At 46.4% G+C, this 15,033-nt stretch overlaps 1 protein-coding gene across 1 annotated transcript; it reads right to left on the bottom strand.

Moving 5' to 3' along the window:
• Positions 1-8,828: 8,828 nt before the first annotated feature.
• On the bottom strand, positions 8,829-10,408 carry LOC123167015 (MOB kinase activator-like 1A). Its single transcript, XM_044584855.1, has 5 exons — positions 10,112-10,408; positions 9,942-10,035; positions 9,701-9,834; positions 9,419-9,582; positions 8,829-9,138 (listed from the first exon to the last, which is right to left on the bottom strand). The coding sequence occupies exons 1-5, from the start codon at positions 10,224-10,226 to the stop codon at positions 9,064-9,066; spliced, it is 582 nt and encodes a 193-aa protein (XP_044440790.1). The 5' UTR covers positions 10,227-10,408; the 3' UTR covers positions 8,829-9,063.
• Positions 10,409-15,033: the final 4,625 nt, after the last annotated feature.

Genomic DNA, 15,033 nt, shown 5'->3' with positions numbered 1-15,033 from the left:
GAGGACGCGCGCGTCGTCGTCGAGCGACGCCGCAACAACCATTGCCAGACCAATGGGTGCGATGGCCCCGACGTCGACGAGCCTGCGCTCGGTATTGGCGGGTTCCTACCTTTGGAGGTTGGGTGCCCTGCCTTTACTCGTGAGCTGCGGCAAGTCCGTTGGCCGTTCGTTCGCACGTTCAAGCCAGAGATACCCGAGAAGTATGATGGGAGGCTGAACCCGGCAGAGTTTCTGAGCATCTACACCGTCACTGTTCAGGCTGCCGGGGGAAGAGATGAGAAGGTGTTTGCCAACTACTTCCCTTTGGCTCTCAAATCCAATGTGAGATCTTGGCTGATGCACCTACCGGAGAACTCCATCTCTTCATGGGCTGACCTGTGCCATGAATTCATTGGCGCCTTCATTGGCGGCCATCAAGAGCCAGGTCGACCCAGCGATTTGCAGCTTCGCCAACAGAAGGAAGGAGAGACCCTTCGTAAGTATTTACAAAGATTCATCAAGGTCCATAGGAATATCCCAAATATCCATCCCGCAGCTGTGATAGCTGCCTTCCAGTCCAATGTGCGCAACTGCCGGATTCGTTCCAAGATGAACGTGCGGTTGCCCGACACTGTGATGGAGCTCTACACCTTGGTGGATAAGTGTGCTCGGATGGAAGAGGGAAGGATGTTGCCCGGAGAGGAAGATTGCACCAATATCGATTCAGAAGATGATGATGAATCAACCAGTCAGTAGAAGGGCAAGAAGTGTAGTAAGAAGTGGAAGGATAAGGAAGTGATGACTATTGAAGGATGGGGTACACCTAGTACCAACAAGAAGGCAAAGGCTGAGGTTCCCAGTATGGAAGCTGCCGTGTGCGCTGACTGCCGGGAGGCCACGGCTGCCGAGAAGGCCGCGAAACATGATGTGCCGTATTGCAAGATTCATCGGAGCAAGGGCCACGACCTTCAAGAGTGTTATCAGGTTGAGCAGGTTGGCAAGAGACAGAGAGCAGAATATGAGAAGTGCGACAAGGAAAATGGTCAGAATGTCGCTGGCGGTAAGGGCCGAGGTTGTGAAGTAAATCGCCCCGGCAAACCCTTCCGGAACCAAGGAAAACCCACCAGGGGTCGAGAGAAGGAAACATGTGATGATGAGAGTGATGGAGGGGATGAAGAGGAAACCAGTGAGCAGGAGTTTCAGAAGGCCACTGATGCCCTGTGTATTGACGGCGGTGCATCTTTGCACACCTCTCACCGCCAGCTCAAACGGTGGGCACGAGAAGTCAATGTCGTGGAACCAGCGCCACAGGCCCCGAAGCCGCTGAAATGGTCACGCACGCCCATCATCTTTGACGAAGAGGATCATCCTAACCGCACCACAGCGGTATGATGCTTGCCATTGTTGGTCTCTCCAACAATTCGCAACCTCAAGGTCACAAAAATATTGGTGGATAGCGGGGCCGGGTTGAATCTGATTTCCCCGGCAGTCATCAGCAAACTTCAGATAGCAGAAGATGAGTTGAAGGCCACCGACACGTTTCAAGGAGTTAATCCCGCTAGGAGTCATCCTAAGGGAAAGAACACGTTGCCAGTGACGTTTGGGGGAGAGTTGAACTACCGGACTGAGAAGATTGTGTTTGATGTGGTCGACCTCCCCCTGCCGTACAATCGGATTCTTGGACGCCCAGCCCTAGCTAAATTCATGGCGGCATCCCACTATGCCTACAACACCTTGAAGATGCCTGGGCATGTGGGAGTCATTACCATCCCATCACACGAGAAGGATGCCATCATTTGCATGGACAAGATGTACCGGGACGCAGTCGCGGCAGAGGCAGCGGCAGCAGTAGTTCCCGCCAAGGAGGACAGAGGAAAGAAGAAGGGTAGCAAGGACACTGGCAAGGAATCCGGGAAGCGTACCTCTTCGGAGTGTGCTGCGCCTGTCGATAACTTGCTGGAGAGCTCCAACAGCAAGAGATCCAAGGTCACTGCACCCCAAGTGAAGAAGGTCCCAGCAAGGCTTGCTGGTGTTGATGGTACTTTCTCTATCAACGCCACCCTCGATGACAAATAGGAAAGCGCGCCCGTTGCCTTCCTATGGGCGAATATCGATGTGTTTTCCTAGCAATCATCAGATATCCTCGGTGTTCCTAGGGAGTTAATCGAGCACCACCTTGATGTCTGCCCACACGCCCGACCTGTCAAGCAGAAAGTTTGGAAGTAGGCCTTGGAGAGGCAGCAGTTCATTACGGAAGAGATCAAGAAGCTTGAAGCAGCCGGTTTTGGTCAGGGGAGTGCTACATCCCACATGGTTGGCAAATCCAGTGGTAGTCCGAAAGAGTAACGGGAAGTGGAGGCTTTGCATAGATTTCACATATCTCAACAAAGCTTGCCCGAAGGACCCGTTTCCCTTGCCGCGCATCGATCAGATTGTAGATTCCACTTCAGGCTGCGATTTTCTCTCCTTACTGGATGCATATTCTGGGTTTCACCAAATCTTCATGTCTAAGGAAGACGAAGAGAAGACATCGTTCATCACTCCATGTGGTACATACTGTTTTATCTGCATGCCATTTGGGTTAAAGAGTGTCGGGTCCACTTATGCAAGGGCAATCCAGGTTGGTTTCGAGCCACAGCTGCACATAAACATTGAAGCTTATATGGATGATATTGTGGTCAAGACCAAGGATAGAGCCACTCTTATTCAAGATTTGGAGGAGACATTTGCTAATCTGGACAAGATAAACTTGAAACTCAACCCAGAGAAGTGTGTGTTTGGCATTGCCTCCGGCAAGCTGCTCGGGTTCTTTGTGTCCCATCGGGGGATCAAAGCCAACCCTGACAAGATTAAAGCTATCGAGCAGATCCAGGTGCCTAGGACAATCAAGGATGTAAGGCGTCTGACAGGATGCGTTGCCGCGCTAAGAAGATTCATTTCCAAGTCTGCTGAGCGCGGCCTGCTGTTCTTCAAAATTTTGAAGAAGGCAAGGCCCATGAAGTGGACTTCGGAAGCAGATGCAGCTTTGCAAGAGTTGAAGACCTACTTGTCCTCTGTGCCTACCTTGGTTGCCCCCAAGCCACAAGAGTCATTGCTGCTATACTTAGTGGCAACCAACCAAGTGGTTAGTGCAGCCTTGGTGGCACAGCGGCAAGTGGATGAGGCAGAGAGTGAGCAAGGACCGGCAGAGCCAGAAAAGGATCAAGACAACAATGAGCACGACAGCGAGAGCAACCCCAAGGACACGGCAAGGAAGAAAGTGGTGCAGCGCCCAGTGTACTTCGTTAGCTCCTTATTACACGGGGCTAGATAAAGGTACTCTGGTTTGCAGAAGTTGATCTTTGGTCTCATCATGGCCTCAAGGAAACTGCGCCACTACTTCCAAGCCCACGAGATTACGGTTGTCACTCGTTTCCCATTGCAAAGGACACTCCAAAACCCTGGGGCTACCGACAGAATAGTGGAGTGGGCTTTGGAGTAATCCAGTTTTGGTTTGAAGTTTGAGAGCACGTCAACTATCCAGAGCAGGCCATTGGCAGAGGTTTTTGCAGAATGGACGCCAACCCCTGATGAGGAAGTACCAGAGACAGTTATCCCCGGCAAGAAATCGCCCCAAGAATGGATTATGTATTTCGATGGTGCCTTTACCCTACAAGGTGCAGGAGCTGGCGTGCTTCTTGTCGCCCCCTCCGGGGAGCACTTGAAGTACGTCGTCTAGATGCATTTTCCCCGGGAAGAGGCAACCAACAATAGAGCAGAGTATGAAGGGCTCCTTGCCGGGCTCAGGATTGCTGCAGAATTGGGAATTAAGAAGCTGATCATTCGAGGAGATTCACAGCTTGTGGTGAAACAAGTCAATAGGGATTATCAAAGCCCATTGATGGAGGCATACGTTGAGGAAGTGAGAGGATTGGAGGAACGCTTTGACGGATTGCAAACAGAGCACGTACCCCGTGCGGAAAATAGCATAGCTGATCATCTGTCAAAGTGTGCTGTGCAGAAGCTTCCTGCAGAACCAGGGACTTTTGTTCTCCATCTTACTCAACCCTCCGTATCCTCAGCAACAATGGCCCAGAAAAGGAGAAAGTTGGACTCCGGTAAGCCTCTCCCGGTAGAGCCGTCCACTCCTGGCAGAGACCCTGCCGGAAACAACTCCTCGCCACCTGCCGGACAGCACCCTCCAGCCTGGCCCATGGTCCCGGTGAATGTAGAATGTACCCCCGCAGTAGAGGAGGTGCCGCTAGTCCTCGTTGCCGAGCCTCAGGCTCCAACTTCGGCAAGGCACATAGTCCACTTCCTCCAAACTGGAGAACTTACCGGCGACCAAGATGAAGCTGAAAGAGTAGCCCAGAGGGCCAGTATGTATCAGTTTGTCGATGACACTCTATATAGAAGAAGGCCCAATGGTGTGAAATTGAAGTGCATCTGCCGGGAAGAACGAAAGGAACTGCTGGCTGAAATACACAAAGGCATGTGCGGTTCTCACATTGAATCAAGGGCATTAGTTGGGAAAGCATTCCGGCAAGGATTCTATGGCCCACAGCCCTCCAAGATGTGGTTGAGCTAGTCACCAAATATGAAGCCTGCCAATTCTATTCCAAGAATATCCACCTGCCTGCCCAAGCTCTTCAGACAATCCCTTTATCATGGCCATTTTAGGTCTGGGGGCTCGATATCCTGGGCCCATTCCCCTGAGCAACCGCGGGCTTTGAATTCTTGTTCGTTGCTATCGACAAGTTTACAAAGTGGCCGGAAGTGATTGCCGTGAGAAAGGTGACTGCTCAGTCAGCTATCAAGGTCTTGAAAGAATTGGTGTGCCGCTTTGGAGTCCCTGCAAGGATCATTACCGACAACGGCACCCAGTTCACGAGCCGCGCCTTCATGCAATATGTTCATGCCCTCGGATGCAAGATCTCATTTGCCTCTGTTGCACATCCTAGAAGCAATGGGCAAGCTGAGAGTGTGAACGCTGAAGTGCTACGAGGACTCAAGACAAGAACCTATGATACGCTACAGAAGCACGGTAGGCGGTGGATCGATGAGCTGTCGGTACTTCTCTGGTCGCTCAGAACGACACGAAATCGAGGTACCGGGCAGACTCCCTTCTCCCTAGTCTATGGGGCAGAAGCAGTTATCCCCACGAACTCATTTATGGGTCGCCTCGAGTGTTTGCCTACGATGAAGTAGCACAAGATCAGCACCGGGGTGACGACACTGTCCTACTCGAGGAGAACCGTCTCCGGGCTGCTACGCGTGCTGCACGCTATCAGCAAGCCCTGCGTCGTTATCATAACCGCAGGGTTCATGCCCGGTGTTTTGAGGAAGGCGACCTTGTCCTTAGGCGCGTTCAGTCTGCCAAGGGTACAAACAAGTTGTCGCCAAAGTGGGACGGTCCTTACTGGGTAGTACGAGTCACCAGACCCGGCGCAGTCCGTCTGGAGATCGGAGATAGCATTAAATTGCAAAACTCATGGAATATTGAGCATCTCCGCAAATTCTACCCGTAAGGCGCGGCTGTCGGGCCCTGCCCGGCAGCCACCATTTTGTACATGCCTTGCCTTAGTTGCATGTAACCCCTTGTCGAAAGCCAGGGCGATGACCCTGAGCAAGAGAAAAATAAACGAAGCGTTGGGGCCCCCCGACCAAGTTGCATGCATGCATAAGCATCCCAAGATCATTGCATAAGCATTTCATGAGCATTTGCATATGCATATAGATTAGGATAGCATCCTGTATTCATCTCATCTTCATGAAGCTGCAGATTCCTGCCGTGAACTTGGCTTCGACAAGGAGTTGACAAGATAGCCCGATACTGCGATCCCCGGCAAGCCAAACAGGTAAGTCCTATCTCTTGTCCATAAGTGTTCTGTAGGCTGAAACTTGTGCATAAAGAAAACCTTGCCGCTCTTCCAAACTTAGGTGCTCCCACCCTGGCTTGAACGTTGCTTCGGCCAGGGTGGTCGTAGTGGCCTTTGATGGAAAAGAGTTGGCGGGGGCTGGTCCTTTTATTTTTTGCCCGAAAGGCTTCGGCCCCCGGCAACAAAATCAAAAGGGTACCAGCAGGATAGCCTGCCGAGGAAAACTCGTTTGTTTAAAACAAATAGGAATTTCACCTCTGCATGGACATATACGTGCACAGGTTCCCGGCAAGGTTCATCTTTTTCGTTAATATGCTGATCATACATGTGCAAACATTACATAACACAAACATGGACTTGAGAGATTACATTATTTGAATTAAAATTTGGCAAATGCCTGCAGATTTAAGATTGAAAAAAGATAAGTGCCATGTGATGCCTTTGCCCCTGTCCATCTCCTACAGGAAGAGGTCGAAGAGGCCGGTGGCGGACCCAGCTGGGATTTGGCGCCTCCCTAGTATCAGGGTGGCGCTGCTCCCCGACAAGGAGGAAGAAACCGGAGGGCAGGCGCGGATGGTGACACTGCAGGAGGACCAGATGGAGACATGGAGTCACCGGCAAACATGACTCGTTGGAATGGTCGTCCTTGTTCTTGACGCGTCGTGGGTTTCCGCCGCCGTCCGCATCACTACCACCCGAAGACCTCAGCACAACAGCCGCGCCGGGCGCCATGCTCTCTGGTTTGCCACACAGAGAGCATGGTCATCCCCAACGGCCTTGTTGTCGGAAAGCACTGCATGTTTCGAAGACGTGTATGCGAGCAAGAAGCCCTCTTGCACGGCGAGAGGATGACGCCTGTGGGAGATCAGATTCACCTTCGTCAGCGACGAACACTTTCCGAGGCTCCTCCTCAGCACCGTGAAGGGATGAAGAATGGGGAGCGACCGACTACCACGCCCCGTGCATACTGCGGGCCTCGACATGGTGTCATTCACATCCCCTCCCACTAGAATCAAGGCTACGGGCGACCAGGCGACGAGCGCACCAGAGTCGCCACCCCCGGTGCTACCACCGTGCTGCTCGGATATCATCTTCAGATCTAAGAGAAGTTCTAGACTAAGGCCTGGGGGCTAGCCCCGGGCCCTTCTCTTCAGCATGGCCAGCAAGAGGTAGAAGACAGGGGAGAAGGGACGCGAAGATAGATGGCTCAGCTCCTCGTTTGCCCCTTCTTTTATAGGCGGGCCGAGGAGGGGGCCGCTCCATCAACGAGCAACCTCTGTCCTCCTCTGCCAAATCAAGAAGTCCGGGCCCTTGCCTTGACGCTCTCCGGCGCCATGCACCTCCGTTACCTACCCCGCGCGATGCATGCTGCATACGTGGATGAGGATAAGGGCGTGATGGGAAGAGTGAATTGGCAGTTTCTACCCCGTGCGTTGAAGTCATTCACGGGCTATTACAAGGGTGGCCCCACCACCATTGGCTCTACACGATGCGCGGGGAAACCGAAAACAGGCCTAGAATCAGGGCTAGTGAAGAAGCAAAGATGACCTCAAGAGGCCAGCCTCTTCAGCGCCCCTACCTGTGCACTTATTAGGGCCTATCCCGAGGACGCTCGGAAGTGCGATCAGGGCAGGCCCGGGGGATTCTGTCGGTGCAACAAACCCCGGGTCTATTGCCCAGACTATGCACAGGCACGGGAGCAAGATTATAGCACCAGGCTATGCCAGAGTATAAGAGACCAAGAGCTTCAAAGGACCAACATGTAGATCAAGAGGACCAAGATCAAGACAGAGAAAACAAGATACCACTAGGAGAAAAGCCTCCCTTGCCGGGCAAGCGAGCTCGACAAGGACGGGGTCACCACTGGAAGAAGACGTCCAAGACGCCCCAACAGAGCTTGCCGGGGCTCACGGAGGCAAAAACACCTCACCCAACCACTCCGCCATGATCCACGTCGTCAATCAGTGCGTTGTCAAGCCGCAAAGTGACTAAGTGGTAGCCATTTGTCAAATGGCGACTTTTCTCTACGGGAAATTCCTACAGATGACACCCGTCCTGCGATGTGTCAAGCGAGCAGACGTGAAGCTGGCAAGACGAGCCCGGCTAGGCTTGCCGGGCAAGCAATGATGTGATGTTGAGCGGCGCATTTAATGCGCCCTGTCAGCCTGCAGAGTTAGGTATGATAGCACTGTTTGCTATCTTACCAGTCCATAATGACTGTTTTGCCATTGTGGTGACCCCTTAATCTATAAAAGGAGGCCCGTGGCAATCGTAGAAAGGGTTAGAAGGTTGGACAACACACACACCCATACGCGCGTAGCCACTGCCGCCCCTGCCAGGCAAGTGTACTACACTCAACCACTGTTCTTCCACCATCAATCCACCAAAGCAGGAGTAGGGTTTTACAACTCACGGCGGCCTGAACATGGGTAAAACTGCCTGTGTGATCGCTGTCGCGCTGCCGCATGTTCTTCTGCTCTTTGTGCAACGCGACGTCCCCCTGCCGAACCAGCAAGGGGCCCTTAGTCCTATAGGTGGCCATGGTTTCTAATGACAACTTTGGACCCCTTAATAAAAAGACTACAACAAATATATTTGATAAGTGGAAGCTACTACTAGCTCCGTCTGGGTTTATTAGGCCCCTTCGTATTTTGGGCCAGACTTCGGCCATCTATAGACTAATAAAATATAAAGTATATGCTATAAAAAATTATACTGTTGGATTTGTATTTGAAAGAGCATTCCGACAAGATAATTTTTGTGACATCAGTTTACATTTTTTAGTTAAATTTTTAAGTCAAACTTTAGCCCAAAATAAGAAGGGCCTAATAAACCGGGATAGAGGGAGTACTTGAGATAAAATACAATATTCTGGTATAAAAGAAAACACTTCTTTTACTCCCGTTTACATTCATCTATGATTTTTTACTTTTGTGTCAAGAAATTCGTTATTATCTCTAATTATGTTACATAAGTCCATAGTTAAAAAGGAATAATATTGTTCCACAAACACAGTAGATAATGTGTCCTCTAACTGGTTGGACCAGGGGTTCATATGTAAGTACAGCAATGTTACTCAAACTCATGTAAATGACAAAAACAATAAATGCAAAATATGTTTTCTTTGGCAATTTTTGCCTCAGTCTCACTCTCATGCACAACTCATTGTACCCTAGAAAATGCCCAAATAAACTAGGGAAAATGTTCCACTCTCCTTGTTGACATCTTAGCAAACAGTCACGATTGATTCAATAAGATCAATAAGTGGTGCAAGTTCAGCCTTGTCGATCAATTTGAACTCCTACAGAAGGAACAAAATTAGGAACTAGCATTAACAAGTAACTCATTAATTTATCATTGGCGGAAAAAAATCATGTGTTGAACATTCTCTATCACATGGAATCGGTCCAATCACAACTAACTAGATCTAACAGGGATACGTTTACATCTACGTATAATTCAAAAATCCAGATGTTAGAAAAAGGGTCAACAACAAATATTGAACAAAATGCATCATAAGATGGTGTGTTCCAATATGGTCATGTAGAATAGGCTAGTACATAGATCAGGATGCAACTTACGCAGGTGAACAATGTAAAATGCTTGAAGCATGTGTTAAGATGGGCTTCTTCCTTCAGGCTCACAATTTTCTGAAAATGAGTGTGGTAAATATGAGCATAAACACGGAAAAGGCGCTTGAATATTGTCTTCACAACATCTCGAAAATTTTGTGGGAAAGGTGTTCCTGCACAAATAGTTCAATTCACTCGATTGATAAAATGCACCCCTCCTAAGTCCTAACACAAAATTAACATGGTTAATGTCGGTTCTAAACTAGGCAGTATGTTATAAGTTGTAACTACCAAGTTTTTTAGGGAATATGGACTCATCATCAAGTTGGATCTCAATCCAGTCCATCAAATACTCCACATATTTTGGTGCCGAAACCTCGATAGGTTTCTTGATCTGCACTCCGTCGGCCCATCTATACTCAAACCTGAAATGCATATTTTTCTCTAATCAAAGTTACCCTTGTATAATAAATCAACAGATAGATCTAAAATGATATATAAATGAATGTTCCCAAGAAGGCTAGCATCTTACTTCGATCCAGCTGTCATCGTTGGGCATGTGGAAGGCGTGCAGAACTCCATCAGTGTGCCGTACAGTATGTTCACCTGATTGAAGAAATCAACAGCTGTGAAAAAGAAGATGATTTTTAGTAATATGGAAAACTTAGTTTTCTTACGAACATGTTGCAATAAAAAACTTACTATTAACAGCCAACCATTCATTGAGATCCTCTCCAGGAGGCAACCGTACAGCATCTCTCAAATTACCATTTCCAAATGTCGCATCAATGTGTTTCTTCAACTGTACGCCCTGCATAGCCAAATAATGCAAAAGATGGGATATGCCTAAGCATCAGCAATGCTTAGAGGCAACCCTGGCCCTAAAGCTAGGACCCTCCATCTACTTATACAAAACCATGCAATGTGAAAGCTCTAAATCCAAGCCTCTAAGATCTACCCATAACAAGTAAAATATGTAATTTTTTGGTGAATAAGGCATTATCATAGGGAATTAGTAAGAAAATAATATGAAATGTGGGTCAGCTCATTAATTTAGTAGATAGAAGCAGTCTCCACGATAAGAGGCGACATTTGTACTGTATAGAGGCAACTCTAAAGAGCTTAGATTGAAGGATAGAGGCAGCAAAACACCAAACTATGAATGCGTAGCCTCAAACTCAATTGAAAGAAATAATGTTAAGCTAGTTGAATGATGTTTTGGTTATTTTCACATCGTATTCTCATGTATAATCCTAGTATAATTATAATTTTTGACAAAGTAATCCAATTTCAAAATAATATTTTGAGTTGTTGAATCCTTTGTTTTCTCTTATGGCCACACGATGGAATTATGCAATTATGAAATTAAAAAATATTTGTAGTAATGGAGAATACCACTACCTTATTACCAGATGGTGCATTCTTCTTGGGCCTAAATGTCCTTTGGTTCCTGTTGCCATCAACCGAACTCAAAATAAAAAGTTAGATAAAGAAATAACCATAGAGTGGTGATGAACAATCCACAAATTATTCTAGCATGCGATTAACAATAAATTCAAATAAACATTGATAATTTTTAAAGGTGTGCTTGATAATTTTCATGTAAAACAAATTGTGTTCCATTAGCAATAAAATGAAAATAATTGGTGGTCTATTAATGTTCGTGGAACTCAACTTTTTCACATGGCCAAATTATTCGGCATACCCGCTAAAAAATTGCATCCCTAAAAAGATTTCATATAACATTCGGACATGAATATGTGCATTTCTAAAATTTCATATTCTTTGACATTTGAAAACACGTTTTCTACATGCACGAGCAAATGCTTCACATGGAGAGTTGGATCCTTGAAGTTAGCCTCTCTGTGTACTAAAAAATATAGACAATAATGATAGTAGTTTCTAAAACCTCATTGGTTCCCAAGTCAATATCCTCCATTGACTCCTAAATATTATCAATCTAAATATTTATCTCGCATTATTCTATTTTGTACACATGAATGCTTCTACATCATCTTAATTATTTTTGGTTGTCTGACTGAAAATTGCGACATCAGCAAATCCTCCATGCACTCATAAGTGGATTTGTTTGGATTAATGTAAGAACACAGAAAATGCCACCTAATAAAGTCATTGACGAGGACATCAATACTACAGTTACACCCACGATCCCATGCAGCTACATATACTGGACCAATTACTAGACCTCGTGCATGCCAATTAAATTATCAGGTACTTTCGTTTCTAGGTAATGATTCTAATATTAATGAGAAAATGATGCTGCCTAAATTGGAAACATTTGTTTTTCTTACAAATGAAGGGACTAGCTTGGACAAGAAGGATGAACATTGGAGTAAGAACAAGCATGGAGATGATGGCATGCGCAAGGGGAACAAGAACCAAATTTCAAGTGATGATTTCAGGACTTTGAAGCCACCATAATGAGTGCATGAAGGCTTGGACAAAATATATTAGATGCTACTTCATAAATTTCCTCCAGAGAATATTATAGGTGTTGCATCACCTTATTATTTGGCCAGGCCCATGTAATTTTGAAATACTTTAGTATAGGCTACTTTTAGAGTATGTATGTGTGGGGAAACAGACTTTGGGTTGGTTTCAGACCCCTCTTCCAATGGGTGACGAAATTCCCCCCTATTCCTCCATATATACAGCCCTTAGGGCATCATTTATACTTTGGGTTTTTTTAGATTAAAGTTCACCATTGCTGCAACTCGCGTACTTCGTTTGTTTTCAATGACCAGACAAAGACGTCACAGAACCCAACTTTAATCAATAAAGCTTTCCTCTTATATTCGCAATATCAAGATTGCAATCTCAGTTTCTTGCTTGTTCTTTGTTTTTCGAAGGAAATAGACTCTCATGGTCAGGTTGATCATGCTCTAGCGTGGTCAATAACCCTTGGAAGTTGGTTTGGCGATTGCTAAGGCACGACTTCTCGTACGTTCGTAGTCAGATCGTCAAAGTCGACTCCCATAGAAAATGTTAGCTATCTCATCAAAACATTAGGACACCTTCCTCTATCAAGTGGTATCATATTTCCAGGTTACTCAATAAGATTTTACCAATTTTTCATAGTCTAGATTGCATCTATTCTTCATACCCTGAGTCCATGAAAAAGCCAAAAAATTAGGGTTAGTTCATCATATCCGAACCAGTCCGAGCCATTGCATAATCTTTCAGTGTTTTGCTTTGTTGAATTTGCGGTTGCATCATCGTTTCAAGTTGTTGGTCTTAGCATTTAGTCCTTTAGAGTTTCGAGTTCTGCTGACAAGTTGTTGCGCCACCGGTGCACCACCTTCATCGCTGCCATATACCACCACCCCACCATATACATCGCCGCTGCCATATACCACCACCAATCTAACTCGATATATACCACCGCCAAATAGCACCACCCATCTAATCCACATATACAACCGCCTGTCCACCAATGTGAGTCCTCATATACGACCGCATTTTCGCCACCAATCCGAGTTCTTTCCATATTAGGTTTGGTCCGAGATCCATCTATTTCTAGATTCGTATTGCCTTGTCTGAGTAGGTTTAGGGTTTCATCAATCTTTCTCCATTCGTAGAACAGGGGCGATTCCAAAAAAAGTCTTGAGACCCCCGGACAGTTTTTAGGCCTAAAGTTCGGCGGTTCAATTTTTGGCCTATCCTGTATTTAGGCCCTGGGGAGTGTATTGAGACACTCGCCATCATAGTGATTTTTTGTCGCACTTTTTGGCCGTCGTTGCCCTGATTTCCAAAAAAAATGGTCAATTTTTTTGTGCCTATCCTGTTATTTCGACTTGGGAAGAGTTTTGATACACTAGCCATTATAGTGATTTTCTGAAAAGAAAAGAGCGCAAAAAATAGAGCGCCAAAAAAAGAGAGAATGTTTTCAGAGTGTGCTTTTCCCTTGTTTCCATTCAGTGCTGTGATTTTCTTATTGTTCTAGGCTCGCGTCTCTAGCACGGCTAGCCTAGGACCAGCATAGTAATGTCATTGAGCGTTTATTCAATTTTGCATCTCCAAACTGATTATTGCTGACCCTATTTGCTACCATATTATAAGCCTTCCCAGCTCCACATACATCTCATCATGCATTCACACCACCTGGTAATCGCTCTGTCCAAGCTTTGAGGAGTTTTTTACCACAAAAGTTGTGGATCACCACCTGATGCTTGGTAAGAACAGGTTAGAATTTGTGATTCTCTTGATGGATTTGTGACTTTCCACAACTCCACATCCTCTTAGTAGTCTATAGGACATATTCTTGTGTGTTTCTGTTGCTTCTAACCATGGGGGGATCACAAGCCGACGAGACTGACTAGGAGAACATGACAAACAAGGAGCTACATGATAAATTTCAGCAAATTATGAGTGGTGAGGTGCAAGACGTGCTAACCAGTTTGGAAGAGGCCATGGATAAGATAGCTGGCACTGAGAGGACGTGCGAAACAAAGCTCGATAACAAGTTTAACGAACTACTCACGCATCTTCCACAGCCACCACCGGCTGCACCTATCACACCTCTGCAACAACAACAAAAACAACAACAATGTCGCCTTCCAAATCAAGTGGGACGAGAAAATGCATGTTCCCCTTGAGCCTTGTCAAACTTCTGGTGCCGCTGCACCTACAGTTGATGCTTCTGTGTCTCCTGCTACTACCGAGGAGGACGATTACAAGGGCGATTGCGAGGATGTGGTTGATCAAAATCAGAACTACATGCAACCACCAGCACCACTACCAGGTCGTCCACATGCAAATAATCGCAATGGTAGGGCTCCACCACCACCTTAGGTACGAGTTCATGACCATCTTCCTAAACTAAAATTGAATATTCCTCCATTTTAGGCTAGATATGTTCCTGATATATATCTTACTTGGGAGTTAGAAACTAAACAATGTTTTACATGCTTACAATATCCTGAGAGACGTGTTGCTGCTGCTGTTTGTGCATTCACTAGTTTTCCTTGTGTGTGATGGTCTGAACATTGTAGATTATATCATGATAATATCCCTGCTACCTGGGCTGCTTTGAAAAGTGCTATGCGCACGCGCTGGGTTCCACCATATTATCAGTGTGAATTATTCCAAAAATTGCAGTGTTTAAGACAAGGAAATAATTATGTAGAGGAATATTATTAGGCATTGCAAACTAGCATGATTAGATGTGGTATTGTTGAGGATAATGAAGCTATGCTTGCAGGTTTTATGGGTGGATTAAATAGAGAGATTCAGACCATTTTAGAGTATAAGGACTATAATAGTATCACTCGTTTATTCCATCTTGCTTGCAAAGCTGAACGTGAAGTGCAGGATCGACATGCATTGGAGCGAACTAATTTTTTTGTAGGACGATCTTCATCATGGGCGTCACATACATCTTCTACTTCCACATGTCCTGCTGTAGCACCGCCTACTTCACCCGCCAAGTCTCGCCGAGATACAAGAAAATAGGCACCACCACCACCATCCTCCAAGAGCACACCTTCTAGTCCTACACGTAGCTCTTCTTAATCCATGGCATCAAGAGGGCAAACACATGAGGTTATATGCCACCGTTGCAAGGGTGGAGGTCACTATGCGAGCAAATTTCCATCTCCGCGTGT

The sequence above is a fragment of the Triticum aestivum genome, chromosome 1D (genome assembly GCF_018294505.1).
Source record: "Triticum aestivum cultivar Chinese Spring chromosome 1D, IWGSC CS RefSeq v2.1, whole genome shotgun sequence".
In the NCBI taxonomy this organism is placed as follows: domain Eukaryota; kingdom Viridiplantae; phylum Streptophyta; class Magnoliopsida; order Poales; family Poaceae; genus Triticum; species Triticum aestivum.
Note: the sequence above shows the minus strand (reverse complement) of the source record. Positions and strands in the feature narration are given on the sequence as shown.